Genomic DNA, 27,591 nt, shown 5'->3' with positions numbered 1-27,591 from the left:
TCCTGCGTTGGTTGTTTCCTGCTCCCTTGTTATTTGTTCATAGAAGGTGCACCCAGTGTGGTCTTCTGCCGCTGTAGCCCATCTGCTTCAAGGTTGGATGTGTCCATTCAGATGCTCTTCTGTATAATTTGGTTCTAAGGAGTTGTTTTACAAGTTACTTTGGCCTTCCTATCAGCTCCAAGCAGTACGGCCATGTATGAACATCTAAATGCATTGAGTGTCTGTCATGTAATCAGCTGATAAGATATTTGCATTAAGGAGAAGTCAAACAAACATAATACATAATAAACTGGGTGTGAGTGTACACGCTGTGAGTGTGCATGCACACATTAAAAGTGACACTACGGAATCTCAAATATGTGTTAAATACACTTAAATACACTTTAAGGGTAAAACTTCTCGACATTAGATTTATTTGGGTTTCAGTAAATTTCCGATACAAACAAGAATGGAAATTAAACTGTCTGAACTCTGCTCCAGTCTGCATGCCAAATATCCCCGAGCAAGATACTAACCCCAAGTTCCTCTGATTCATCCATCAGAGTACGAATGACTGTAACTGTTAGGTAGAAAGAACCTATGTAGAAAAATCACAGCAAAAAAGTGCTTGAACCAGTGAATGAAAGAAGTTGTGTAATAGGGCTGTTCGATATAACGATATATATCGGATGACGATATAAAAACGTCTATCGTTTCATTTTACGCTATCGTTTGTTTCGTGGTGTCGCAAAATAAACTGTTTACGGCAATATTTTTTCATTATTTTGATGGTCACTGTAGTGGCTATATTAATTTCCTAAAGTTCTCTCTTTCTCTTATAGTTAATATAACCACACTACAGACGGACAAGCGCTTGTTTTTATGCGTTGTCGTTAGCAACAACGACGGTAAAACCACCGCATGTCTGCTTGTTTATTTTCCACATAAACCTTTCACAATAAAGCTCAAGATCCTGTTGAGACTTTTCAAAATAAACTGAATCACGTGAAAGATGCAGAGTATTTACGGATGAGAAGCAAAAATGAGCCATCAGGTGCTAAAAAATAAACCTTAGACTCAAACGTTAGAACAGGCTTTTCCCCGCAGCACGCTGTGTAATAAATACTCACAAAGAAAACAGCGGCCGTTACAACCTATGTCTAAAAATGTATAGTTTCATGCATCAGTTAAAACACTCGACTCCAGGTACGCGACGCCCAGCTGGAAACACTTCACGCAAGTCGAGCTGCCCGAGATTCACAGAATTTACAGAAAATGTTACATTTTTGTGATTTATATCGTTATCGGACGATAGATGTCTTAATATCGGGATATGAGATTTTGGTCATATCGCACAGCCCTATTGTGTAAAGTGCTTTGAGTGCTCAGGTAGGGTAGGAAAGCACTATAAAATAATCACTCTATTTACTTTAAAGTACCATCACTCGGCAGAAAATGCTAAAATAAGGCACATGAGCACTGAGCAAAACAAACATCTGTATTGCACAAGTTTACACATTTTTTCGAATTGCTTTATATCCCCATATTTCCCACAACAAATCTCCGTTACGGACAAAATGTTTTCACAACATGACTCACATTTAATTTTGAATTTAATAAGTCAAGCCATTTAGATGTGAAGCTTCTACTGAAGTGACCTGCTTCCACAAATACGTCAGACTTGATATAGAGGTAGCACTCTTACAATCCTCTGTCTACAAATAGGGCAATATTGCTGTGGCAGAGCCTGGTAGCAGGTGTGGCAGCAGCACACGTGTCCACAGTCCAACAGGACACAGTTACGGGGCTGACTGAGGCAAATAACACACATGGCCACGTCTTGAAGGTTGTCCTGGTCTGGTACATTATTTTGCAGTCTGTTAAATTCCCTTCTTTCCCATTCCTGCTCCCTGAGAGCCTTAAGGTGGCGGTAGTAGCGTAACCCGGCCCAGAAAATGATTGCTGCCCCTGCCAAAGCAGAAGTAATGGCCAACACTTTCCACCAAAAAGCAATGTTTTCATTCTCCCCTTGCAGGGTGTCGAAGTCCGCTGGGGTCAGGAAGTACTGTGAACCGTTAGAAGGGGGTCGGAGACTCAGAGTGCCATCTGCATCCAGATTCAACTCGCCTACACCTGTAAGATTTGTCCCCACCTTGAAAAAAAAGGTGCGGCACTTATCAATAAGAATATATTTTTAATATTGACAACAAATTGGGCTTTATGAAGTGAACACTAATTCATTCAAGTTTGAATAGAATGACTTACTTTGAGCATTTCCTCGATCTCCAGTTGACCTTTTGGCTTCTCCCCAGTAAAGTACTGTCCCATGAGGTCACCCAAACTGTGACTGATCTGGTGAAATTTCTCATATGTGACCTCCATGTCCAGCCCAGCGGCCTGTAAAGGCGACAAGACTCTGATTTCGGTATTATCCAGTCCCACTAATAAAAAGGGCACCGCCTCTATGTTTTCGTGCAAGAGTCGTTCATTATCTGTCCTGCAAAGGTAACGTGAGAAACAGTTTGCATATCTGATAATAAGGAGAAAATGTTAGATGTACTGGAACTTCAGCTTGATCTGATGATGTTCTCACCATGTACGTAAAAATCCGTTCCACAACAGCCTGTGTTCTTTCACCATGAATCTACGCAGCACACCAACATTTTCTTTGTTGTACCAACTAATGAGAGGCTTTCCAGCTGGTTTTACACCACCTAAAATGTATACGAGCACACATACAGTAACAGGTAATGAGAGGCAGGCCGGTATACAACTTTTCAGATTAAAAAAATAAATAAATCTACTAGTCCTTATCAAAAACAAACAAAAGACCGATTACCTTCAATGACGACATACCGTAGACACGCTCCTGGAGTAACTTTCAAGATGTCCTTGAGTTTTTTATCTATGGTTAACCGTGGAGCATTCTGGAAATGTGGGGCACACACAGTAAATAAGACTGACTAATTAATAAGTCATGCATTTGCTTTTCCAGTGGTTTTATGTCTTTGGTGTGTGTTAATCAGCTCGCTGTAAATGGGTACTTTTCTGTGCAGTGCTAGCAATCACAGTGTTGCTATTAATTCTATAAATGACTGGTTGTAATAGTAAATCTTTCAAAAGAACCAGTTTAGTTTGAGAAAAAGAAAAAATATGTCCCTAAAAGATCCTCATGGATTTACATCAAGACAGATGCAAATGGCATGAGCTAAAAGAACAATCAGGATGTAATCAAGAAACACAGAAAGACTAAAAGTGCACAACATAAACAGCTAAAAACTGAATAAATTGTCACTATTTCTTCTTGCACAAATGGAGCCAACACTTCCAAGTTTGATTTTTTTCCTTCAAAATACTATTTCAGTTTTATTCTTGACATTTTGTTTTTATTCTCAGAATGCCAAATTTTTGCATTTTTGTCCAAATTCTTCATCTTAACTTTTTAGTGTAATATATCCACAGATGTGGTCACTGTTCTCACCTACAGCTTTATAACAGCGATGCAAGTTTGTTTTTACAGTGTGTAATGCAATATGGTGAAGATAAACTAAATGTTACTGTGATATATGGCTCACCTTATACATTTAAACACATCCTGTTGTGTTATTTCTCTACCCAGATTAATTCTTCACATCTCTGAAAAAATTACTAACATCTGAGAAGGGACCTTAACTCTTCCATCAAAAACATATGAGCCGTAATCTCTAATGAGGGGTTTGAAGTAGAAGCTTCTTAGAGGTTTAGTCTTCCAATAAAGCTAATTACACAAAATTAACAACTCACGTTGAGTTTGTCTATTGTTGTTCGGCTCTTCTTATATAGGTAGAAGGAGAAGCCTGAGAGAGCAAGGCTCACTCCAAGACACGCTGCCTCTGAAATTGTCACAGAGAATCCTTCCATTGGCCCTGTGTCTCCTGTAACGGCTCCAAGAGCACCTGCACAAACATAAAAGAAGAATAATAATAATCACCTGTTTGTAAACCCACAGCTGCGGGGCTCATGGCTATGTTGTGACATGCTTTGATGTGCCTACACTATGTGGCAGTGATTACTGGCTGATTTGAGGTACGTGTGGGACATAACAAAGGAACTGATAATATAGCCTCTAACTATGTACAGTGTTAATTATCTGCCATACATTTTGCACTGCAGCCTTTTGTGATAAAGAGGAACATTATTTTTCTTCTAATACAGACTTACCAGCATGTCTTTTGTTTTCACACTGCAAAATAAAAAATATGGGATTAATGTTGATAAAAAGCTAGCAACAGATAGTCTTCCTCGTTTTTCAGCTTCTCCCTTTAGGGGTTACCACAGCAGATTAGCTACCTCCCTAGATCCTTATCTGTTACATCAGCCCTGTGCATGTCCTCCTTTACTACACCTGTGCATCTTTACTGTGTGCTTCCTCTACATATTTTTTACATAGGACGAAGTGTGTTACATAAACCAGGCATTCATAGCCCAAGCTGGTTAGCAATGCCCATCCCAATGACATACACAATCTATATCATACATACACAAATTATAATACAAAAATCAAACACAACAAAATGCCACCAGGCACAGACTAGAGTATGTTGAAATACCATAACAAACAACAAATTATTAACAGCTGCATAACTGCTTCGATTGAATTTTAAAATGTTGCCAATGAGACTGCTAAATTTCTCTCAGGTCTGATCAAAGACACAGGACAACAATTTCTCTGTGAAATTTATTTCTGGCGTCCAGCAGCAAAAACATCAAGATGCAGAGTACAGCAAAGTGACTCAGGAGCTCAAAAAATATAATAGAATATGACAGAAAAGACAAACCAGCTTATTAAGGTAAGAGTTAGAGAAGGTTGGAGAACAAATAAAAAATGGGAAAAGCAAACAAACAAATGTGACTCTATAATATGAAGGAAAATGATTTTGGGCACTTAAGCTGTTCTTGATCACTCTGACATTAAAATCAAAACTTCAACAAGCTGCAGTCACGCGTTATTTGTTGGAAAGCTTGAATAAAATGTATTTCCATTGTCTGAAGTTTCATTTCTTTGTTGTGCCTTTTAAAACACAGTGTGTTTACATGCTGTTATTCTCCTGATCGTTTTCCCTACAGCAAAGTTAGCTGCTAGCCAGCTAGCGTTGCCATGGCTCCAGTGACCTCTAAAGATTTTTTTTAAACAGTCATATAAGAAACACTTATAAGTTTATAAAACACATATATTTCAACAAGAATTAGAACTAATAATAAGTTTGTTTTTTATACCTGTAAAGGAAACGAAACCTTCCCAGTATTCACTCTGCAGCACCGTGTTTCTGACGTGCGGTGACAGAATTGTCACGTGACGAAGTCTGTGCGCATGCGTCAGTTACGGCCTCCGTGTACACGTCGCTACGCCGCGGACATGGCAGGAGTTGGAGGTGTGCGGAGAAAGTCTCCCGTTTCCCCGTCCCCGCTGTGGGGGAAACTCCATACGCTTTGGCAGGACAAGCATTTGCTCTTGTTCAAGACGGAATACACCTTGCTGGTGGTTTCAGTTTTGTGGTTCCTGGAGATCGGCATCAATGTGTGGGTCATACAGAAAGTAGCCTGTAAGTAGCTGGTCGACTAGTTAGCACGCTATTGTATTTTGACGTTTATCTGAACGCGGCTGAAGGCTAAGTAGCTAGCGCCAGAAAAGTATTAGCTTAGCCTCCCACCTGTCAAAGGGAATTTACTGTCACTGCATGACCAAATACAATGGTTTACTCTCTCCCAACATCAAATAACGTCCATTACTTATAAGACTATATACAACCAAAGGTAGCTGTTTCAATAGTAAATACAAGAAGTAAACTTCTAAAGGCATAGTAACTGCTCACTTTTTACACGTCCACATACAAGACTTATGGAACTGCAACAGAAAAATACCAATAATATTTTCTCCTTCTTAACCTGATTGTTTGTTCTGGGTGAGTTGTCTTTTCCAGAACCTATAGTCATCACTGAGCATGACTATTGAGCATGCATCAAGATCATCATTATTATTAATATTATTATGTACTGCAGACACTGAGATCGACTGGAAAGCATACATGGATGAAGTGGAAGGAGTTATCAATGGCACCTATGACTACACCCAGCTGAAAGGGGACACAGGCCCTTTGGTGTGAGTTTCAAAATGATGTAGTTCTCTCCATACCACGCTTTTCAGAGCAGGTCTCCTAGATAATTTGGAACACTGTTGTTGTAGGTACCCAGCTGGGTTCGTCTACATCTTCACAGCTCTCTACTACATTACCGGCCATGGGGTGAACATCCGTCTGGGCCAGTACATTTTTGCTTTTTTCTACCTCGTCACACTGCTGCTTGTCTTCAGAATATACTATCGCACCAAAAAGGTGAGCCTAATGTTAATACTAATGTGCCAGGAATCCCATATATTAAGCAGCATGTCATTTTGCTAAAACGCACATTGAAACATGGGCGTGTCCTTGTGTGCAATTCAACTTTTATACCCTACAGAAACAAAATTTAATGTTATTTTCAGAATATTCTCACACATTAATTCATTAGTTTTCTGTTGCATATCTGGTTCTGGGTTGCAGGGCCAGTCTAACAGAAATACTGAGACCTCCCTTTTCCTCTGCTTGCAGCTCTTCTTTTTCTGAGCCACTTGCAGAATTATTCTCTTTAGCGTTTCTTCTAATAATTAATCTCACAAATAATTAAATCTCCTTTTTTTCTCCAGGTTCCTCCCTATGTGTTCTTCTTTGTGTGCTGTGCATCCTATCGGATCCACTCCATCTTTGTGCTCCGTCTCTTTAATGACCCAGTGGCCATGATGCTGCTGTTTGCAGCTGTCAATCTCTTCATAGATGGATACTGGACTCTGGGCTGTGGCCTCTACAGGCAAGTGTGCACTCTTCTTTAAAGCGGATACTCATTTATTGGCTTTCCCTAAATCAACAAGTGGCACCTGTACATCTTTAATGTGTTACATACCTTGTACATTGTCATTGTTAATTTTTCCTGAGAGTAGCAAGATGAAATTACAACTCAATCTTTTCCTCTTTCTGACAGTTTAGCAGTATCTGTGAAAATGAACGTGCTTCTCTTTGCCCCTGGATTACTTTTCCTCCTCCTGTCAGAGTTTGGTCTAATGAAGACGATCCCCAAGTTATCGCTGTGTGCAGGCATACAGGTAAATATACACATAAAGACAGGTACAGCTTGACTGTAGTACTCTGTCCAAAGTAAATTTTAGCAAATGACTGTATTTTGCTGACATCATCTCTTTCTTTATCTTATGTGGCAGGTTGTGTTGGGGCTCCCTTTCCTCCTAGAGAATCCGATTGGTTACATGAGCCGTGCCTTTGATCTTGGCCGCCAGTTCATGTTCAAGTGGACGGTCAACTGGCGCTTCCTGCCAGAATGGCTCTTTTTGAATCGCTACTTCCACTTACTCCTGCTGGCCGCTCATCTGCTCACCCTGCTGCTCTTTGCCTTCCGCCGCTGGAAGAGGTGAGATAGACTTTGAATGTGCCAGGGATACACTGGGAACAAAACCAGGGATTCTGGGGGGAAAAAACAAAACTGAGGGTTACAGTCACAGTACCACATGCTTTAGCTTGTAAGCAACTAGAGGACCCTTGAAAAAACAGTTTGTTTTCTTTTTACATTTATAAATGCTTTGCATGATAACATACTGATCAAAACCACATCATTATGACAATGCAACAAGGGGTCATGAAAAAATGGGAGGCGATTTCAGCAGGATTGTCACTACTTTATAATCTGCAGAGACATTTAGGCCGCAAGGAAATGCAATTGATTTCTAGTAACAGCACTAAATGGTTTTTGGTATTTCAGGGTTTTCATCAGTCAGCAGCAGAAACCTTTTTTTAAAGTTATATGTTTTACTAATACACACGTACCTCCTAGATCTCTAAAATGGCAAATAACCATATTCTCTCTGTGGCACCAGACCAGGAGAAAGCATCTTTGAACTTCTAAAGGAACCAGGCAAGAGGAAAATCCCAGCTCAGAAAAGCACTGTGGATCATATCCTTTTGTTCCATTTCAATCTACTCCTGTCTTTAGTGTGAAAAATATTTTTCTGTAAGTCTGTTATTAGATGTTAATATGAATCTGCAGGCCTTGTTGACAGAATGAAAAAAAAATTCATACAGAAAACTCCTCTCAGCAAGATTCGTGAATCTTAATTATTTTGAGTAACTGGGTCAAGATTTCTGGACAGAGAACCAAAAACTTAGCGCTTAAAGTTCCACTGTATTCAAGAGGAGACGGACAAAGAGTCACAGGAAAAAGAAGGGTTTCTCTTCCAAAACTGTGCAAAATCAAAAAAACTTGTGGTGATACCTGTTGTGGGAAACCTGGTGACAAGTGAGCACCTGAAATTAGCTTTGCTTTGAACATTCTCTTTGCAGGACACAGGACATGGTAAAACAATGCTTAGCAGATTTTTTCATATGATCTTCCAGATATGCCTTTTTTTGTCCTTATCTGAAAATCACAGATTGTGCTGATTCTGTTCACCTCTAACTTCATCGGCATGTGCTTCAGTCGCTCATTGCACTACCAGTTTTACGTCTGGTACTTCCATTCACTGCCTTACCTGCTGTGGAGTGGAGGTGTCAAGAAGCTGGCCCATCTGCTCAGGTGAGACAGAATCATAAGTCCTGAAGCATAGCACCTCCCTGAACACTCTGCCACATCTTAATGAAAAACTGTTTTATTTTTGCATGCAGGGTCCTGATCCTGGGTCTGATCGAGCTTTCGTGGAACACCTATCCCTCTACTAACAGCAGCTCAGCTGCCCTTCACGTCTGTCACCTCATCATCCTCTTATGTCTCTGGCTAGCTTCACCTTTGCTTTCAGCTGCAGCAGAAACACAAGAGCAGAAAGCTGTTAAGGACAAACGCCACTGAGCCCCGGCCTGATCGGACCAGAAGTATTATTCGGCCGAATCAGCTGACGACAAGCCCGCTCCATCCTCCTGTCTTTGATCCTGACAGCACCGGTGCAAAGGGCGGTCGCTGTGGTGGACTGTTTATAAGTGAATTAAAGGAGCCATTTAAAGCTTCTCACTGCTTAAAGTGAAGAAAGCATCGTGTGTGCAGACTGATGCCCACATGATGGAATAATATGCAGTTGCAGAGATAAGAAGAGAAAATAAGAATTCTCAGGTTTAGTTTTAGATAGAAAATAAGAAGAGTGGAGGCTATGAGAATGTCATGAATGTTATGCTGTGTGGAAAGAATTGATTACATGGGCTATATTCCTACTTACTGTGGTACAACTACACTCAGTTCATAATTCCTCTGGTCTAGTCATGTAGGCTGATATCATCTCAAGTTTTTATTTACTGGTGCTCAGATGATCGTATATTGAAAGTGTCAATAATGTGCATAAGAACTTGAACACCAAGCTTTAAAATAACTGCATAGCAAGCATAAGCTTGTGGCATTTCCTCTGCCACAGTTATGAAACATAAGTATTCTCTATCGAAGGGGATTTTTTTTTGTATTGTTACACAAATGTGTAAAAGTCAGCTGTGGACAATCAGTCTGTTTGTCTGATTTCTGTAACTTGTCATCCTCTGGTGTGAGTGGCCGCACTCATAGATGGATTTAATGTGAGAAACATGCAGTAGACTGAAACTGCAAATGGATTTTACTAAACGCGTGTGGTCTTCATTGTTACACAATACAACAAATGGTTGAATTTTAGTGTGTTTTTTATTATTTTTAACCAATAATCATTTCACTGTTTAAAGCTCATCTTTGTTTAATTTATCAAATAATCATCTTGATAATCAAAATCTTCATTTGACAGTAACTGTGATTACATATTTGGTATAGTAGTATATTATACTGGCTGCAAACTAAAAGCTAGACTACAAAAAGCCCATTCAGATGGTAAAGGCATATTTGTGATTGCATAAAGCACACAGATCATAAAAGGCCCCCTGGTCTATGCCATGTAGTATTAGAATGAACTTGGCACTGCCTAAGTTAATAAAACAGGATTTTTCCATGTAAAGGCATTTAGAGTCACTATCATTGGGAAATGGTGAGAATGCTAACAATCAGAGTTGGCTTGGTTTCCTCTGAGATGATTGTCTCACATATTATTGGGGTTATAACACAGCATGTTCAGCTGAATGTTCTCATCCCAGTGGCGCAGCAGCAGGAACAGCTGTCTGGCTGCTCCCTTAAGCCCTGCCATGTCCAGTCCCTCGGGCAGCTTCTGACAGCGCAGCCATGAGTCTGCTTTTGCTGCTACCAGTTCCCACTCCATAAAGTAGCCAGCACACCGGTGCTCTAGCCACGCTAGGGCCACAGCTGTGGCCCAAGTTGAGCCCTCCAGATCCTCTTGTGCCAACTGGCTGCTCCCTTGGAGGTAAGCTTGCTCAGGTGTAGCGCCTTCATATATATCTGTCTCTGACCCACGGCCACTGTCTGCTTGGCCGAGGTTCTGGTTCTGAAAGGGGCTGACGGATAACTCCAAAGAACCCTCTTCAGAGCTGGGGAGGTCAGTGGGAGAGGTGACAGGGTCTTGGTCAGAGAGGTATCTTCGGCGAAGCTTCGATTCCAAAATTAGGGGAGTATCATCTGGAGTGTGGTGGAAAGGTGGAATGGCTGGTCTGACAAAGGAGCAAGCGGAAGGAGAGAAGGTAACGTGGTGACCAGAGGGAGCACCAGGAGGTTTGGCAGTAGTGGACAAGGATGGAGCACTGGGAGATGTGCAGCGTAAGGCTGGGCTGAGACTACGGCGGTGGAGACTGTATGGCGATGCTCTTTTAAGGCGGTCCAGAGGAATCTGGACACAGTCAGAGTAGATCTCAGTCAGAAGAAAAGCTCCTGATGCCAGCTGCAGACGAACCTGAGGAGCCATAACAGACATGGGTAATGAGCACACTTGAAGATGAGTGCACAGTATTACGATGCTGCAAATGCACTTTGCCTTTAACATGGCTGTGTTTCTCTTTTGCACACTATTTATCATAGCACATGGTTTAACTTTCCAAAGTTGTTCTGCCTTTAAATGTCGACTGACTCCAGGAGTTTGCAGAATGAATTTGGGAGCTGATGGTATGTATTGTGTGCTGGGTAAACAAATAAAGTGGACACAACTTTAGCACTTCACTGTTTTCCATGTTGGCACAGCTCACCAGGGGCAGGTAGTCTGGAGCTTCACTTTCAGGTTGTTTCTCGGTCTCGGCAGATAAGCAGTGGGACTTGAGAGGCACCTGCTTTCCTGATGAAATGGAGGACCTGAGCCTGCCCAGGGGGAACCTGGAATTTAAAAAAAACAAAACAAAACAGGTATGCTAAAAAATATATATCTAACATTTAAAGAGAGTGCAATTTGCCAGTGGAGATGTGGGAGTTGTGTGTACACTCTTCTGGTCTACATGTCATTATAACACTGTTGTTTCAGTGTGAAAACTACAGCTAACTAAAGAAAAGACAAATTACATGGATTCAGAGTGTCAGATTTAACAGGAGCCTCACAAAAAACAAATCCTATGAATACTTCCTTATCATCTACATCAGAATGTAGATGATGAGTTTTGCAACAACTTTTGACAATTTGCGGTTAGAAACCTTTGTTGTGAAGAGAGTCTCTAAAGAAATGTCACGTGTAAGGGTTGCTGGGTTTGCATTAGCGTGCAGCTGCGGTGAACAGCCATATGCCTGCGTGGAAAGATGAACCCTGACCTGATTCACTGCATCAATCACAGTTAGAACCCACGGTCTGTGCCGTATGAGTTCCAGGGCCGAGTTGTTTTCACATATTTATTAACTCTTAAACTTCAGTAAATGGACCATCATTCACTCTCAGGGCATTTACAGATGTGGGTAAACAGAGTGGCGATGCTGTGGCTCATTTCTTACATTTAAGTAACATGTGCACAAACAGGAGTGTATACATGAACAACTTTAAAGTAGGAGCTTTTCAAGAAACTACAGTATTTGTTTTTGTGTCTTACTTCTTGAGGGTTTTTAGTAGGGCTGTTCGATATAACGATATATATCGGATGACGATAGAAAAACATCTATCGTTTCATTTTACGCTATCGTTTGTTTCGTGGTGTCGCAAAATAAACTGTTTACGGCAATATTTTTTCATTATTTTGATGGTCACTGTAGTGGCTATATTAATTTCCTAAAGTTCTCTCTTTCTCTTATATTTAATATAACCACACTACAGACGGACAAGCGCTTGTTTTTATGCGTTGTCGTTAGCAACAACGACGGTAAAACCACCTCGTGTCCACTTGTTTATTTTCCACATAAACCTTTCACAATAAAGCTCAAGATCCTGTTGAGACTTTTCAAAATAAACTGAATCACGTGAAAGATGCAGAGTATTTACGGATGAGAAGCAAAAATGAGCCATCAGGTGCTAAAAAATAAACCTTAGACTCAAACGTTAGAACAGGCTTTTCCCCGCAGCACGCTGTGTAATAAATACTCACAAAGAAAACGGCGCTGTTACAACCTATGTCTAAAAATGTATCGTTTCATGCATCAGTTAAAACACTCGACTCCAGGTACGCGACGCCCAGCTGGAAACACTTCACGCAAGTCGAGCTGCCCGAGATTCACAGAATTTACAGAAAATGTTACATTTTTGTGATTTATATCGTTATCGGACGATAGATGTCTTAATATCGGGATATGTGATTTTGGTCATATCGCACAGCCCTAGTTTTTAGCGCCTTTTAGTCCTTTCATGCTGTTTATTTTATTGCATCTTTGTCAGTCTCACACAAACTGTTGAAAGAGTTTAATATGAAAGTCTTACCTGGTGCCAAAGAAGCTCTCCATTGACTTGCTCTCTATAGATCGCTGTGAGCGAGTGCTCGAGGTGCCTGTTGCCATGGCTGTAGTGTAGTAGGAGCTGCCCCCTACACCTGGGATGACATTAAAACATTAAATCGTATTGTTTTATCAGCTCAGTGATAAAAGTGGTGTTTTCTGATTGTGCTTAAAGGCTCAGCTCATCCAGATTAAACATAACTGGTCACAGGTCTTTTACATGGATCTGGAACTAAATGAATAAAAGCAAATATGTCTGTGTGATTGGATACCAATAAAGTTAAGGAAGATTTATTTAGATGAACTGATCCTTTAAGAGCTTCTTCACAAGTTGTGTGTGTAGTGGCGTCGGGGGAGAGGGGTCCTCCTTTTTCTCCTTCTCACCACAGCTTTCTCTTCAGAAGCCTCGATCCTCGAGACTACTTACACCAGAGTTTTCACTGAGCGAACGGACAGCAGTACTTACTAGAGTCCCAGGATGTTACACTACAGGGTGAGGCAGGAGTGTCATCTCTGTCTGAGAGATACAAAGATTGTTGATGACCTAAAGTCTTGATAACAGAAATGGGTGCTGGCATCATTCGGTCGTTCTTACCTGTAGAGTTCCAGGTGTCTTCCACCTCTGCACTGCCTCCAGTGGTGTGCCGTCTGCCCAGACCTACAGAATAAGTCCTCTGCCTACGAATGCCTGACTGAAAAGTCTGCCTGTTTCCCAAATGTAGCCCTGCAGACACACACAAATAAACAGAACACAATGTGGACCTTTAAAAATATCGACTGAATCCAACAATAAATAAAAATCACATTTAAAATGGTGCTTCTGTAATTCACTTAGCACTGTTTTCCTTAAGTTAGAGAATTCAGAAGAGCTATTGATTTTCCTTCCGTCTGTCCGTCCATCCCTACTTTATCCAATTCAAGGTCAGGGGGATCAGACACAAATACAGAATTATACAGACCTGTTACTGCCAAAGTCTTTCAAGCTGCACGCTCTAAACTTACATACACATAAAACCAGGCTTCAAAGAGAAGACAAATTCTAATGCTTGATTCCTCATAACACCAATGAAAAGATCAGGATTGTTCTTTACAGATATCTTATTATCATTGACAAGTAAACAAAACTTCCTGGATGAAAGTTGAGCTGAGAGTTTATTCTGTGTATGTGTGTTGGTGGGTGGCACACCTGTGGTTTGCACATCCGTGTCAGCCAAGCCTTTGTTGGGATTGCTGTCAGTGGTAGTGAAGGCTGTGTACATACAGATGATGTTACAGTGCTTACTTGTCTGGATAGCCTTTGTACGATATCGCTTCGCTGAGCCTAAGAAGCCATCAAACAGAGGAATAGTAAGAGATGCACAGTAGTTGGGAGATAACGGCACATTAATCAGTAAGAAAAAGGAACCTGTAAACCGCCCACCATGTCCAATGTCGCTCTCTTTCTCTGCCATTTTCTCAAAGTCTCTTATAACTGAGCGAGCGGTCAGTTGGTGAATGATCTCCTGCCACGATTTCCCTCCTCTTCCTTCTTCACCTCCCCTTCCATATACCCCACTTACTTCAATGTCCTGACTCTCAGGGGTCCAGAGGTGCCCCAGGTCTACAGTGACCTCCCAGGACACAGGCCTGCCACCCAGGACACCATGAATAAGGGAACGGCACTGGCCTGGGGGAGGACTGTCAGGTGGGACAGCAGTGAAGAGATACTCTGGATCTGTGAAGCTGTCCCAGTCCAGAGGGGAGGCAGGAAACAAGAGTCCATCTAAGGGGCAGAGAGAAAAATAGGATAGAAATTTTACAGAACTGAATAAATAAAGATGATCCTATTTTCTTCGCAGTGAAACTTACTGGAGTCGGTGAGGCTTCTGTGGGACACTGTTCCTCGTGGTGTTGGCTTTGTCTCCCCGTCACTTTCTTCCAGCTTCCCTCCCAGTGTTTGGTCAAAGGAGACCCTCTCCAGAGCCCTTCTCAGCCGATGCATCTCTAATTCACCCTGGGGGGACGAAAAACTTCGCGCTGCCATCGTCGAACGTGCTAGAGCTTTTTGTCTCCTACGAGACTCCTCAGCTCCATCCAGACACCCGTTCTGGTTGTAAAAGGGGGACAAGCAAAGAGAAGTAGGTTTGGGTATCATTTTGCTTTTCTCTGCAGTATATATAAAAATGTTCAGTATGTTTTTTTTATTAGATTGAAATGTATCTGCCATGTTGCAAGAATAACTTTGCAGCGACTTCCTGTGATATACTGACTGTGTGCTTCAGCTGTACATGACTCAAATAAGCAGTCTTTTAAATGAATGTGACCTTTTTTCCAAAGGAAAGATAGAAGTTTATAGCTATATAAAGTTGTTATATTATTATGTCTTGTTTTGTCTGTGTGTTCCCAATTACTTACTAAATTACAAAAAACCCATCTTTCAGGCTTTAGTCTTACTTTTTTGGTCCCACTGTCTGGGGTTTTGCCTGAAAGGTCTTGCTGCCATGATGAGTCTGCCCAGCGAGACAGGGATGATCTCTGTTCTGGAGGGGGCATCTTCTCGAGGCCTTGGGGCAGAGACCCTGTATCGAGCACTGGACCAGAACAGTGAGAGCTGGAGAGAAAGGCCCCGTCAGAATTTGAGGCATGTATGTGTGAGTGGGACTGCGTTTGTAGACTTCGTTCACTGCTGAGTGAGCAGCGAGTGAGGACGTACTGCTCCTGAATGTAAGAGCTCTCCTGGATCCTCTTCCTCACATCGCTGGACCAGTCCAACTCCACACCTATAGTGGACAAAAGCCTGTTGTTAGCCACTGTGGTTTAAAGTGTGCTGGCAAATGTAAATGTTCGTGATGAGTGACCAACCTGGACTGGTGCCTGTGTCTGTGTCTTTGGCACAGGAGAACTCAGAGGAGATCTCTCTAGAAATTTCCCTCAGTGCTTCCTCCAACTCAGTGCCATCTGCACATGTCACCACAGGCATGAGCTCAGAGGCAGGGGGAGGTGAAAGCTCATCGTTCGACTGGCCAAAAACTGAACCCGTAGAACCACGAAGTAAATCTTTGTAGCTCTGTTCCTGACGCAACAAAATAAAATGCAAAGATCACATAAAATTGGTTAAAAACACAAAGTATGGGGCCAACCCTCCCTTCTGCATATTTTGGTTGAAAAACAGGAAATGGGTTCAGCAATGTATTGAAATATCCATGCACAAAAATACAGCATATAAAGCAAAAAGAAAGAGTTTGTAAAATTCTAATGAGCTTCAAAGTCAATATTTGCGATGACGATCTTTTTTCTCCAACATAGCCTGAACTGTCTTAGGCAGCGTTCTCATAAGTTCTCTAAGTAATCTTCAGGAATAGGTTTCCAGGTGCAAAAATAATACTTTATCCCTGCCAAACTGTGTTATCTTTGACATTTCTCATAGACTCAATTAAAGGAATGGGAACAAAGTGCCTAAAGATACAATTTAAAATTAGTTCTTTGCTAAGTTGTCTGTTATGTGGAGACATAAGACTGGTTCATCCATTTAGTTTGGTGTGTTATTTATGATTGAATGATTCATTAATCAGTTATAGCTCTAAAGTTGGTCAGCTACAAGGACTGGACTAACAATGAGCGAAAAATCAGCAAATGTCCAAAGATGAACTTTGCAAGAGTTTCAGAAACCCTGGAGAACTCTTGCTCAAGACCACTGGAAAAATTACAATAATATTTGACTCACTTGAAGCAAAATAAACAAAAAAGTGGTGACTTAATATTTTGCATGGTAATGTACACAGAGTAATACCTCTGCCTTTTTTGCTTTGAAACTGGTCATGTCGTAAAGCGTGCAGTATCCTATGAGGCGATTCCCGGGGTAGAGTGGAGGGATTTCATTGGGCGTAAGAAGAGCCTCCATGTTTTCTGGCAGATACCAGTCGATCCGTACGTCAGTCAGAACAGGTTCAAAGGCCTTCTTCAGGGACTTGATTAACTGTTGCAGAAATGGGGAGAAGTAAACTTATCAGACTAATTAAAAAACACTTTTTCAGTGATTTGTCATAAGCTGAAAAACTTGGTAAACTTAAACTTATACATGTATATCTTCAATGGCTAACAGTTGTTAAACTAACTATAAAAGCCATACTATGAAACTAGTTAAATAAATAGTTAAGTTAAATAACTCTAAATTATACTTAAATGCTTGAGTAATTATTACACTTTATGACTGCTAGTTGCTTTTCTCTATGCTGAAATGCTAATGTAATGCCCCAAGGTTTCCATATGTATTCTTTCAAGACTTTGCCTTTAATTAATTTGCAATTCTTTTTACTCCAATAGGTGGCAGTGCTGCAGCGCTGCTGACCTTGGGCTGGAGTCTCTCCTCATCATCCAAGAACTCTGTAGTCCCTCCTGTCAGTTTGGCAACGCCCTGCAGGAGTCTCCTGCAGGCTCGTGGACCAAGGCCTAGGCCAAAGCATCTGCAAAGGTGATACAGTGTGTACATTACATTTTTATCACGTCACAAGAGAAAATTTAATTATGATATCAAATTGTGGATGATTTTCACTGTTTGTGTTATAATAGTTTATTTTTTATGTATATTGTGGAGATCACCAGCCATTTGGCTAGCTAAGAGTTTAAATGGCTCAGGGGACGGAATAATTGAAAAAGGCTGAATTCTTGAGCAGCAGTCTGGCTGGCTAAATATGGAAACAGAAGCTCAAAATGATGTACAACACCTTCTCAGCCGCAGACTGCAGTAAGATGGCAATCTAATTAACATTAGCAGAATTAGATGTTTTTCATAAGAATAAAGAAACGAACAAACATGTTCTTAGTTTGCTAAAGGACAGACAAAAATTACAGTGGAGAAAGTCAGTCCGACAGGCGAATACTAATAAGGCATAAATGGAGTCATTCTGCATCTGGGGAAAACCAGAGGGGCGTGACTCTTACTGCAGAGGAGAGCACTTAACGGGATTACTGGGCGGGGCTGAAAAATACTTCAAGCCTTTCTTTTCTTTCTTCCACAGAGCTTTGCTCTCAGGTCTTTATGATCAGTGTTTGCTTGGGTCCACGCTCTGTTTCTCTTGCTGTCCTCCCCCATATACTGTCTCTGTCATGTTATTCACCTGGTTCTGCCTCCATTCACTCTCCTTTACTTATCTCCTGCTTCCTAACCTCACTGATTTAATGGTTTATTTAATAATGCATTTTTATTAACCAGCTGTTGCAACTATTGTCAGTTTTATCTGTTTCTTGTCATGATAGATAACCAGCTGCTCCCTCTGTACCCTCCTTCGCACATGATATCCATACCTGCCAGCACACGCGTTTCTGCGTACTAGCTCCAGCATTCTAGCTACATTGCTGATGGATCCATCTGTAATAATAAAGACCTGGCGAGGGTACGAGCGCTGCATGGGCTGTTGATAGACCCAGAAGAGCGCCCCCAGCAGGTTGGTGCCTCGCATGTCAGCTCTCATCCTCTGGACGTACTCGTAGGCCTGAGTTAGTGTGACCTGCACGCAAACACACAAGTGATTAAAGTGGGGATGCAATCAGATCCTGGGTAAAGGAGGGAGAAGCAAACAACACCTGTCGAACCGCAGCGCCTGTGCAAACATGTTGCCAGGATAAATTTACTGTTTGTTATCAGATGCACTAATTAGCCTGTGAGGGAAGCAACAAATTAAATCAACCCTTCTCTAATAAAGACAGCACAAACAAACACACATTAGCACCTGCCTTAAAATGACCTCAGTTCACACGGTGGACAAACATAGCTGTCATAGCAGGAGATGGAGGGACACGTCCTGCCTAAGTGAAAATGCATGAAAGGCCACCATATGGCGAGGAGAATGTGGAAAGACTGTTTGTGCTTGCAGCCCCAGGTCTGGATAAAACCTGATACTCTGCTACTAAGGCAACCCAAGAACTGACCTATTGCCTGATTAGAGAGTAGAAAACAGAACAGATAGTCCTGAACGACTGAATGACATTTTGTGTTCAGAAAAACATCATCCAAAAGCTCCGTGTGTTCTCGTTTACTGGAAGGAATTCACAGATATCATGAAAAACACTGAAAATCTTTTAAAAGTGCTCAATTCAGGGACTTTCCTAATCTAACAAAGCTCACTAGGTAATACTGACATCAGTGCAAAGCTTGCTGGAGGTGAACAGGGGCTTGATGGTGGTACCAAATCCCACAATGTTGAGCATTGTGCCAGAAGGTAGACTCTTGAGTGCCACCACCATGGCTTCCTGTCAGAATAAGAAAGCATATACAGGATGGAGCCAGAGTCATATACATATATATACATTCTCAAATCTTAACTTCATGTTTTATTTGCATGTTTCTGACTACTGCTCACTTTCACACGCTGGATGTTGGCGCCACTCATGCTGCCACTGCGATCAATGAGAAACAGCAGCTCCCTGGTGGCTTTGTGCACTTCCAGAGGTTCACGCAGCAAGTCGGGGCAGAAATTGAGCATCAACACTGGGCTGCACAGAATGTCTTTGTGGTATCGCTTCCTGACAAACTCCAGCTGCAGGCCAAGAAGGAAAATCAGCAATGAAAGCTTAACGTCTTGAGAAAGATGTATTTAAATGCTTGACAGCAGGAAAAAAAACCCCAAACCTTTCTTTCAGGTTCTGAATCCTTGCGGGTGCATCGGATGAAATCTCGACGGGAGCAGATTTGCTGTTCATATTGGCTGAAGGAGAGCCTGCCTCTCTCTAAGATGACCAATGGGCTGTGAGGTTCTGAGGAAGGGTTTAAAAGTCAGAACAACAAAAAAAAAAAAATCACAGCAATGAAAAGTTCAAACCTTCTCAAACCACTTTGTCATTGCTCACCGCTGAGGTGCAAAATAATCTCTATGTGTCTGTCATAGGGATGCTCCTGTGCCAAGGTGATGTAGGTGGCAGAGGCACTTTGGGCACTTGGATCTGCATCTGCCCTCAGAGCGTGAGTAGGGCTCTCCAGTCCTATCAATAAAGAGAGGCAAAAAATGAAAATCAGTAAACATATTGCAATACTTTGAATGAGTTAATTTTTCTTTACAGCACACACTAGTGAAGATTAAATCTGTTTCATCGTCTGGCTGTGTTTGGACTGAGATTGCCTATGAAGCTATTCATTTTATTCAGTAATGAGATTGCCTGCTGTTCTCATATATCATAATGGTTGAGATGAAAACCACTGAATCAGCCTTATTTGAGGAGACGGGCAGTACCAGCCAGCAGACAGGCCCCTTTGACCAGCAGCTGGAAGTTCAGCTCATAAGGTGCCAGGTTGACAGCTGGGCTGGTGAAGATGGCGTGCGCACACTGCTGCTGAGAGTGCACGATCCGATCTTGTTTTCCTGAGGTGGCACCAAAACAACTGGTCGCCCTACAAAAACAATGGGGAGTTTTTTAGGAAAATAATATGAAAGAAGTGGGGGAAAAAATAAGGAGTCCACTTCTGACAAATACCCAGTTTCATCAGACTTCCCCCCACTTTCACTCTTGCTTGGAGTCATTTTCCCAGTGACAAGCGGGGTAAGGAGTGTGGGGTAGACGATCCGAATGGCTCCGTTTTCTAATGTGGGAAGTTCTAGTGTCGTGCTTATGATGATCGACACTATATCCATGGGGCCAATGACTCCGGTGCCCACGATGAAAGTGGTTCTCTCCAGGTCCTCATCCAGGATCAGATGTCCTAAAGCCCAAAATACAACATTGTGTTAGAACCTTATGTAAAATTTTAAAGACTGTCTGTGACATCATTAATAAATATGAAAATACATGTAGATGAATGTGAAAAGAACACATGATTAAAAACCTAGCACACAAACGCACATTAATTGCTGGTATTTACTCAGAATAATCCATCACCATCAGCTGAATTGAATAAACCGTTCTGTGGCCTGCAGTTAAGTAGATATGTTTCTACTAAGTGAATGCCGTTACAGCATTAGGCAGGGATCCAGATCAGATGGCCTTCCTCATCTGACTCCGAAGGGACTTACTGTACTGAAGCCACATTGTTACTGCAGCATCAGTGCACAAATGTTTTGCAGTTATATAAAACATTTTTATTATAAGCTAAATGCAGATTTTATTGCTGTAGTGTCATGCATCATCAGCATCAGCATCAAGGGCTGTTCAAAATAAATATGCATTTCACAAGTGTAAAGATGGCTTTTTCAGATAGCCCTCTCTACGTCTGAGCTAGACTGTCTGGAAGGAGAGAAGCAATGAATCATGTCTGCAGCAGTATCCATAAATAATATTATATATTATTTATAATATTATATATATTTAAATGCAAGCTGGTATAACTCTAATGTTTAATTCCTTACAATTCTGAAATTGTATCAGAGAAAAATGTAACAACTTCGACATAACATTTTTTTCTTCACAGCATTCTTCCATCCTCCCCCTCACCGTTGGTGCATTGCATGTCTAGACTGGGGCTCCCACAGCAGCCCCACTCCAGGCCATTCCCTTCAAGACCGACTCCAGGGCAGCAATCCAAACAGCAGTCCTTTAACTTTCCTCGGCTTTGGATCTGGACCCCAACCAACCGGCCTGCGATCACGGCTTCAAAGCCCACCACAACCTCCTTTTCACCGAGAGGGTATATGAACACACCTGGATGAAGGTTGCAGACACACAAGCTGCTAAGACACATAAAACTGAAACACGCTTTTGCTAAAGAAATGTTCATAAGTAAAATAAGTACAGTAGATATTTCTAAGATTGGGGGATCTGGAGCCAGTTGCATACCTTAAGTTCTCTTCTTAGGTAAGACATAATATGGAAAACCTTAATACGTTTCCTTTGTCAGGGTGCTAGTGTAGCTTGCTGGGTTGAATAGGTGACTGGGCTGTTGTAAGGCTTATGGAAGAGCCTGGGTTCAAATCTACCCTTGAGATTGGTCACTGTGTGTCTTTCTCCCAAATTTCCTTCAAATAACAGGCTATTTTTTTTTTCACTGAAAGATATTTTTCAGCAGTAAAATAAACAACAATTGCTTTGCTTTTTACCTTACATTTTGTGCTAAGTTTACTCTGTCGTTAAGGACTGAATCCCACAAACACATTTGGTTTTTTTTAATTTCCTCACTTATTGTAATAAATCTGGCTATATTGTTAAGTCAGAGTCAGGGTTACCTTAGGTCTTTTCTTCTTCTTACTTGGTAAGTTAGGTCTTTTGTGCATCACTTTGACTGGCTGTAAGGTATTCATTAAGTAGAAGATAAGCAGAAAAGTAAACACTTCAAGGAAACCTTAGGGAGAAGACTTAAAGTTGTTTTGTGCCATCAGCTCCTGCTGCGCTGCCTTCGTGGCATAGAATGTGTAAGACAGTGGCAGCTTTCTGAACAAATTTAATCGGGGCAAAGCAAATACTATGTTCAGTCTTCTGGAACATTCATACAGGGGCTCCTGATTATTAAAGGAAGTAAAAAACTTGTCAGTTATTCTGAACATACAGAAAATTAATAGTCATACAACTATTGTATGTTTGCTTGTTTATTTCATCAAATGGCCAGTTTTGGTCATGTTGGTTTTAGATGTCTTTGATAATGATAAAGTGCAAATAAACATGAAAGAGATTTGTTGATTTTTACTCTTCAGCTTTACTTCAAAGTATCTGGTGTTCCTCACGGGCCAAGTCTTGTCCCACTCCCATTTTTAATCTGGGATTATCATTATCTTTTGCACTCAAAAACTCTTTTTCTTATGTCTCGTGGTATATTATGATATCACAGTTTAGCTACACTAAACTTGGCAGTTAGTACTCACCTTCTACAGACTCTATGTCAGCATTGGCATAGGTAAGGTGCGCAGTGACGCCCATGGAGCAACCATTAGCACAAGATTTGATGCAGGAGGCTTTGAGTAGCAGTGGTTCCCATGTAGAGCGGTTTCTCAGCCCCACCATCTTTTCTGTAAAATTAAGCCTCTGCCCTGCTGGTTGGATCAAAACACAGGTACACAGGTCAGAGAAATGGCCAGCACAGACAGGAAGGGGAACATGTGAGTGTGCATTTAAATTCTCTCATTTTCTATTCAGAGCACAATCACAATGATCCTTGTAAATCAGACCTGATTTTTGCTGCACAAATTAACACAAAACAAAAACACATAAGTTCACAATTTTATGTGTATACACAATGCAGGCCATATATTTCTTGTTTATATGTGCAGGCATATCAGTTATTGGCAATCTAACATCCTATCGTGTCTCCTCAAGCTCTTAGCAACCAACTGTGATAGCTGGAGTATAACAGGCTTGGTCAATCATTAGCACTGCAGGTCAGCACTTGCTCCATTATGCATCATGCCTGGCATTTGCAATCAGCTGCTAATCTCTATGCAAAGCCACATGTTCTTAAAACTGCGGTGCCATACTTACTTCAGTCTTTTCTAACTGCAGAAAGAAATAATACAGTATTAAAACTTGTTAGGATATTTCCCAATTTTCATGTATGTAATTAAAACTGTACTCAATAAGTCTTCATGACTGATCACTTAATAACTGTAAGTGCAACAGGTGCTGAAACCTGTGTATAGCTCACTTAGTGAGTGGTAGGGTGAACTAAACTCTCTGTGTGTGTATGTACGTGTGTTTGAGTATGCACACATGGGTGCATTTGTGTGCGTGCGTCTGTGTGTGTGTGTGTGTTTGCTGTGATCAAGGTAATGGTCTTTTCACATCTACCTTTCTAACAAGATCAACAGCCTCCATCTGGCTACTGTGCTCTCAGAGCATAACAAGCAAATAAATGCCTGGTTTGTCAAAGTAGGGCAAAGTAATACTGCTAGAACACACGTGAAAGTACAACAGCGGCCCTCTTTGGGCTATTCAGAACAAGATCTCTGACAAAGCTAATGAATAATCTTGATAGAAGATCTGTTTAGGTTTATTGCTGACAAAAAAATTAAGACACAGGTAATGACATCTTTACACAGTAAGTGTGTGCATGCATATAATACATATTGTAGAATAAAGATGAAAATTATGTATGCATGTACATATTAACCTTCAACAGTTTTGCCTGAAACAACTTTATATATATAATATATAAAAAATATTATATCCATATATCTATATCTATATATATATCAATATCTATCTATCTATCTATCTATCTATCTATCTATCTATCTATCTATATATCTATATATATATAACAAATACTGCAACATCCAGTACCATATTCAGATATTCAGGTGCATGAAAAGGTCGTCATGGCAGCCACTATTCAAACTGTATGCATTAAAAGTAGACTGAAATCTTAGAAAGTGATGATTCTGTGTTTGTTTGGCAAGATTTAATCAAGCAGTCCGGTGTTTGCAGTAGCAGAGGTGGTTACGAGTTGGCTCTGGGCAACACTGCAGTCTCCTCATGACAGTTACAATCCCCAGATAACAAGCAAAATAATCGTCCAGGAACACTTACTGTGCTGTGTCTGCTAATTTGCCTCTCTGTCCAGTCCCTGCATCACTCCGCCACCACATCTGCTTGCGGGTTTCCCAAGTGATACGTTAGGAGTTTTCCTGTTAACAGATACTGCTTTCTGCTCTCCCTCCCTCCCTCTCTGTCTCTCTCTCTCCCTCCTTCTGTCTCTCCTTGCCTCTGTCCATAAATCCACCAGTTGCCCTATAAAGAAAGTCAAGTCACAAAGCAGTGTCATAAATGCATATGCATGAATGAACAACAAATATGGTACAAAGCTAATTGCTGATAAAAACATCTTCATGTACAACTGATTATTTGGCCCATTCATGTATCTACTGTAGCTACATAAAGTCTGTACAAATTTGTTTTCATTGCCTGGCAACGCATTAAAATGACTCTTTCAGATTAACAACAGGTCTCACTGCTGCTATCAATCACCAGCATGCATCTCCACACGAACCCACATTTCCTGTTATGTGAAATGTCATTTGCTTACCTGCTTTGACCTGAGCCAAGGGGATGATCGGAAACTATGATCGGGAACCTGCTGTTGAGGCAAAAGCTCAGATCGGTAAGTGAGGCAGAGCCTGCTTTTCATCCAGACAATTGGCCGTGATGGTAGCAGCACCATAATTCATGGCTAATGGTTTGGCTAGGGAGAGGAAAGGGGGGGTGATGTGTTCTGCCTCTCCCAACAGGTCAGTCAGAAGCAGCAGCAGCAGCAGCAGCAGCAGTAGGCATGGGGAGGTGACACCAAGGAAGGAACAGGTTTTTGTCCTCCAGTCTACATTTCAGTGGGTCTAACACCGCAAAGAATTAAAAAATTAATTCAATCTGTCATCTGAGACCATGGTTTGAAATATGAATTTTACAGAATTTGAAAAAGTATTAAAAATGTGTTAAAACAGCATCATAGTTGGGTTCATATCTAGTTAAGACAGTTACATCCACCAGAGTGGATTTATGGTGAAGCAGTAAAAGTTCTGGAGTTTTGAATTTGACAGAAACTCTAGCTATGCAAATTAAGCTCATTGTTAGATAAGTATGAGAGGCGTCTTCATGAATGTAAAGAGGTTTTAGTTCAGGATGCAAACCTGTAACTCAAGAACAGAAAGGCCTGATTAAACTGCCAGGTGAAAACGGATGAACTTTAACTAAAAATAGTGAGAAGAGTGTGCAGAGTGAAAGAATGACTGCAAATGGAACTGGGTCACTAATGTTTACTAATGATGCAAATTCTAATATTCATGAAACTAAATTTAGGGCATTAATCGCTGATCAGATTCAGTCAACTGCTGCAAAAGTGATAGTGTGGTGCCACACAACACAGGGGGATAGTGACAAACTGAACCAGGGGCTTCCTGAAGCAAAGAAATGTAACAATCTTAAAGGTCTTAAAGGTCTCACTAACAAGCAGCAAAAAAACAGCTGCAGAAAAGGCCTGGCAGAGCATCACAAAGAAAACACGTTGATTAAAGAAACTTAAACAATGAAAACATTTCTGTCACTGCTAAACTTAATGTCACATATGTAAGCAGATATATAGATAGAACATTTTGCAAGACAAGTAACTGTATTCGTTTTATTGATTATTTGTTTATTTGCTTAGTTTAATCCACTACTTTTTGGCAGTTCAATGTGCTACAGGTGTATGTGTGTGTGTTTGTGTGTGTTTGTGTGTATGAGACAGAAAAGCAGATACAAACAAAGAGAAAGGAAGCAGGTAAGGTCAGCATAGTAGAGTACCATCTCCTGATAGTTCACCTGAAGAGCACTCTGTTTGTTTTTGATGTTCGTGGGAAGACATGAGACACTGTACAATACTGTCTGTTTTTCATATTGCATCAGATTCTTTATCATTAAATTAATTAACTGGTGCATCCAATAAGCACATATTAAACTGCCGTATTTGGATATATTTATGATGAATACGAGTACATCACTAAAACTCATTTTTTGTTTGTGAATTGTTGTACAACAGAAACACAAAGGCAGATATAGGGAGAGAGCATGGGGTGATCTGGCTGACCTTTCTTCCCTGTGCCTTTAAATCCAGTATAACTGTAATTGTGTAAAAATGTAAATGTAAAAATGTTATTTATATGTTGCATTTGAAATAAATGGTCACACTTGACCAACCAAACAGTAATTAAAAAATCCCTATGATGTTCCTGCAGCTAGCTAGCATATTAGCTAGGCTAGCTTAGCTACTTAGCTGTGATGATTCTCGTTGTTCCTTTAGCTGACCGATATAGACTATATTCAGCCATTCAAATAAGATATTGAGTCCACCTAAACTGAATTAGAAAAAGAATTATTTTATTGAAATTGAAAAACATGAAGTATGAAATGTCTGAATATAATAACCCTTTCATATTAACTGTCAAGCTAAGTCCATTTTATTAATACAGCAGATCTAAAACAACAGAAGTTAATCCAGCCTAAAGTGCTGGATCAGAAGAAGCTGAAAGCTTTGTGGAGTCCAAAGATGGCCGAAGCTGGAGGAAAGCATACAAGCTACCAGCTTAAGCTAGTTAGCTTTAGAAGTAAAGCTGGATTTCTTTGGAGAAGCTTAAAATAAGAATAATGACACTGGCCAGTTAAGTAACTTTGTATTAACAATTTACAGCAAAAGCAGTGTCTTTCTTTATTATTTTTATCAATATAGTCTAAGGAACACAGTCACTTACTACAGGCTTTAAATATCTAACATGATCTTATATAAGTAGTTTTTTCAGTTTCTGTTATATAAAAACTGAAGATTATAAATTGAATTGAGGGAAGGTTAATACTCTACCAGACTGAACTGCAGAGCTATTAAAACAGGAGGTTTCACTGCTGTGACACTAGATGTCAGTCTTTACAAAGCTGCTGCTTGTGGATTCTCTTCATGCAGCCTGTCTCCTTTTTCAGCTGGCTGCTAGTCTTTTTTTGTTTTTGATGCAACAAAGTGTGTGGCCTTATCTCAGTGATCAGGAGCCCAAAGCATGCAGCACAGAGAAATACACATTTTAGAGACAGACTGCCCATTCCCTGCAGGTACATGAACCAGAAGTAGTTTCAAAACATTTAGCAAGTGGTGACTGAAAGAAAAAGCTTTTCACCCTCCACATGTGGCTCCAAAGTCAAAGATACAGATTCAGAGTATCCAATTTCAAACCATAGCTAAGAACAGTTTTATATCTCCGTGCCACTCTTTTAACAACTCCATTTATTTCCCTAAAAATGCAATATTTTATGAAAAGATCATGGGTGCGTGGTTGAATTATTATCAGGAAAAATGATCAGAGCTGTGTTTCCACATAAACTTAATCAGCCATGTCATCATTCTCACTCCATTTACGTAAATTGGAGATTTCATTATCGAAC

General features: G+C 40.7%; 3 protein-coding genes and 1 long non-coding RNA gene across 8 annotated transcripts; 2 read left to right on the top strand and 2 right to left on the bottom strand.

Moving 5' to 3' along the window:
- Positions 1-1,459: 1,459 nt before the first annotated feature.
- Positions 1,460-5,334, bottom strand: mul2 (mitochondrial E3 ubiquitin protein ligase 2). 2 transcript variants are annotated; one of them, XM_005476218.2, is made up of 7 exons: positions 5,236-5,332; positions 4,180-4,201; positions 3,763-3,914; positions 2,819-2,906; positions 2,573-2,693; positions 2,245-2,476; positions 1,460-2,131 (listed from the first exon to the last, which is right to left on the bottom strand). In XM_005476218.2, the coding sequence occupies exons 3-7, from the start codon at positions 3,877-3,879 to the stop codon at positions 1,655-1,657; spliced, it is 1,035 nt and encodes a 344-aa protein (XP_005476275.1). In that variant the 5' UTR covers positions 3,880-3,914; positions 4,180-4,201; positions 5,236-5,332; the 3' UTR covers positions 1,460-1,654. The 2 variants fall into 2 exon arrangements, with proteins under 2 accessions (XP_005476275.1, XP_003437991.1); XM_003437943.5 differs by lacking the exon at positions 4,180-4,201 and having other exon boundaries at positions 5,236-5,334.
- On the top strand, positions 5,303-9,702 carry alg3 (ALG3 alpha-1,3- mannosyltransferase). Its single transcript, XM_003437944.5, has 9 exons — positions 5,303-5,561; positions 6,019-6,118; positions 6,203-6,350; positions 6,701-6,861; positions 7,033-7,153; positions 7,268-7,473; positions 7,937-8,013; positions 8,487-8,631; positions 8,721-9,702. The coding sequence occupies exons 1-9, from the start codon at positions 5,330-5,332 to the stop codon at positions 8,899-8,901; spliced, it is 1,371 nt and encodes a 456-aa protein (XP_003437992.2). The 5' UTR covers positions 5,303-5,329; the 3' UTR covers positions 8,902-9,702.
- On the bottom strand, positions 9,390-27,051 carry vwa5b2 (von Willebrand factor A domain containing 5B2). Of its 4 annotated transcripts, XM_025900456.1 has the most exons (24): positions 27,020-27,051; positions 24,719-24,769; positions 24,223-24,423; positions 22,563-22,730; positions 21,202-21,408; positions 20,248-20,473; positions 20,007-20,164; positions 19,627-19,758; positions 19,409-19,533; positions 19,140-19,316; positions 18,919-19,029; positions 18,085-18,287; positions 17,129-17,243; positions 16,571-16,756; positions 15,643-15,853; positions 15,235-15,560; positions 14,650-14,887; positions 14,222-14,563; positions 13,988-14,122; positions 13,397-13,525; positions 13,268-13,318; positions 12,788-12,896; positions 11,148-11,271; positions 9,390-10,858 (listed from the first exon to the last, which is right to left on the bottom strand). In XM_025900456.1, the coding sequence occupies exons 4-24, from the start codon at positions 22,699-22,701 to the stop codon at positions 10,097-10,099; spliced, it is 4,206 nt and encodes a 1,401-aa protein (XP_025756241.1). In that variant the 5' UTR covers positions 22,702-22,730; positions 24,223-24,423; positions 24,719-24,769; positions 27,020-27,051; the 3' UTR covers positions 9,390-10,096. The 4 variants fall into 4 exon arrangements, with proteins under 4 accessions (XP_025756241.1, XP_005476277.1, XP_025756242.1 ...); XM_005476220.4 differs by lacking the exon at positions 27,020-27,051 and having other exon boundaries at positions 24,719-25,359; XM_025900457.1 differs by lacking the exon at positions 27,020-27,051 and having other exon boundaries at positions 22,563-22,727; positions 24,719-25,359.
- LOC112842913 (uncharacterized) lies at positions 17,142-21,232 on the top strand. Its single transcript, XR_003214955.1, has 3 exons — positions 17,142-17,251; positions 18,037-18,224; positions 21,179-21,232. It is a non-coding gene; the product is annotated as an uncharacterized LOC112842913 (long non-coding RNA).
- Positions 27,052-27,591: the final 540 nt, after the last annotated feature.

This window comes from Oreochromis niloticus, linkage group LG18 (genome assembly GCF_001858045.2).
Source record: "Oreochromis niloticus isolate F11D_XX linkage group LG18, O_niloticus_UMD_NMBU, whole genome shotgun sequence".
Lineage (NCBI taxonomy): Eukaryota > Metazoa > Chordata > Actinopteri > Cichliformes > Cichlidae > Oreochromis > Oreochromis niloticus.
Note: the sequence above shows the minus strand (reverse complement) of the source record. Positions and strands in the feature narration are given on the sequence as shown.

Coding starts and splice junctions, on each gene's coding strand:
- mul2 (XM_003437943.5), bottom strand. CDS start 3,879: ATGGAAGGATTCTCTGTGACAATTTCAGAGGCAGCGTGTCTTGGAGTG. Junction 2,907..3,762: donor CAACAATAGACAAACTCAAC/GTGAGTTGTTAA, acceptor CCACATTTCCAG/AATGCTCCACGGTTAACCAT. Junction 2,477..2,572: donor AACGGATTTTTACGTACATG/GTGAGAACATCA, acceptor TTACCTTTGCAG/GACAGATAATGAACGACTCT.
- alg3 (XM_003437944.5), top strand. CDS start 5,330: ATGCGTCAGTTACGGCCTCCGTGTACACGTCGCTACGCCGCGGACATG. Junction 7,154..7,267: donor CGCTGTGTGCAGGCATACAG/GTAAATATACAC, acceptor CTTATGTGGCAG/GTTGTGTTGGGGCTCCCTTT. Junction 8,632..8,720: donor AAGCTGGCCCATCTGCTCAG/GTGAGACAGAAT, acceptor TTTTGCATGCAG/GGTCCTGATCCTGGGTCTGA.
- vwa5b2 (XM_025900456.1), bottom strand. CDS start 22,701: ATGGTGGGGCTGAGAAACCGCTCTACATGGGAACCACTGCTACTCAAA. Junction 16,757..17,128: donor AGGAGAGACTCCAGCCCAAG/GTCAGCAGCGCT, acceptor TTTCTGCAACAG/TTAATCAAGTCCCTGAAGAA. Junction 11,272..12,787: donor GAGAGCTTCTTTGGCACCAG/GTAAGACTTTCA, acceptor TTTAAATTCCAG/GTTCCCCCTGGGCAGGCTCA.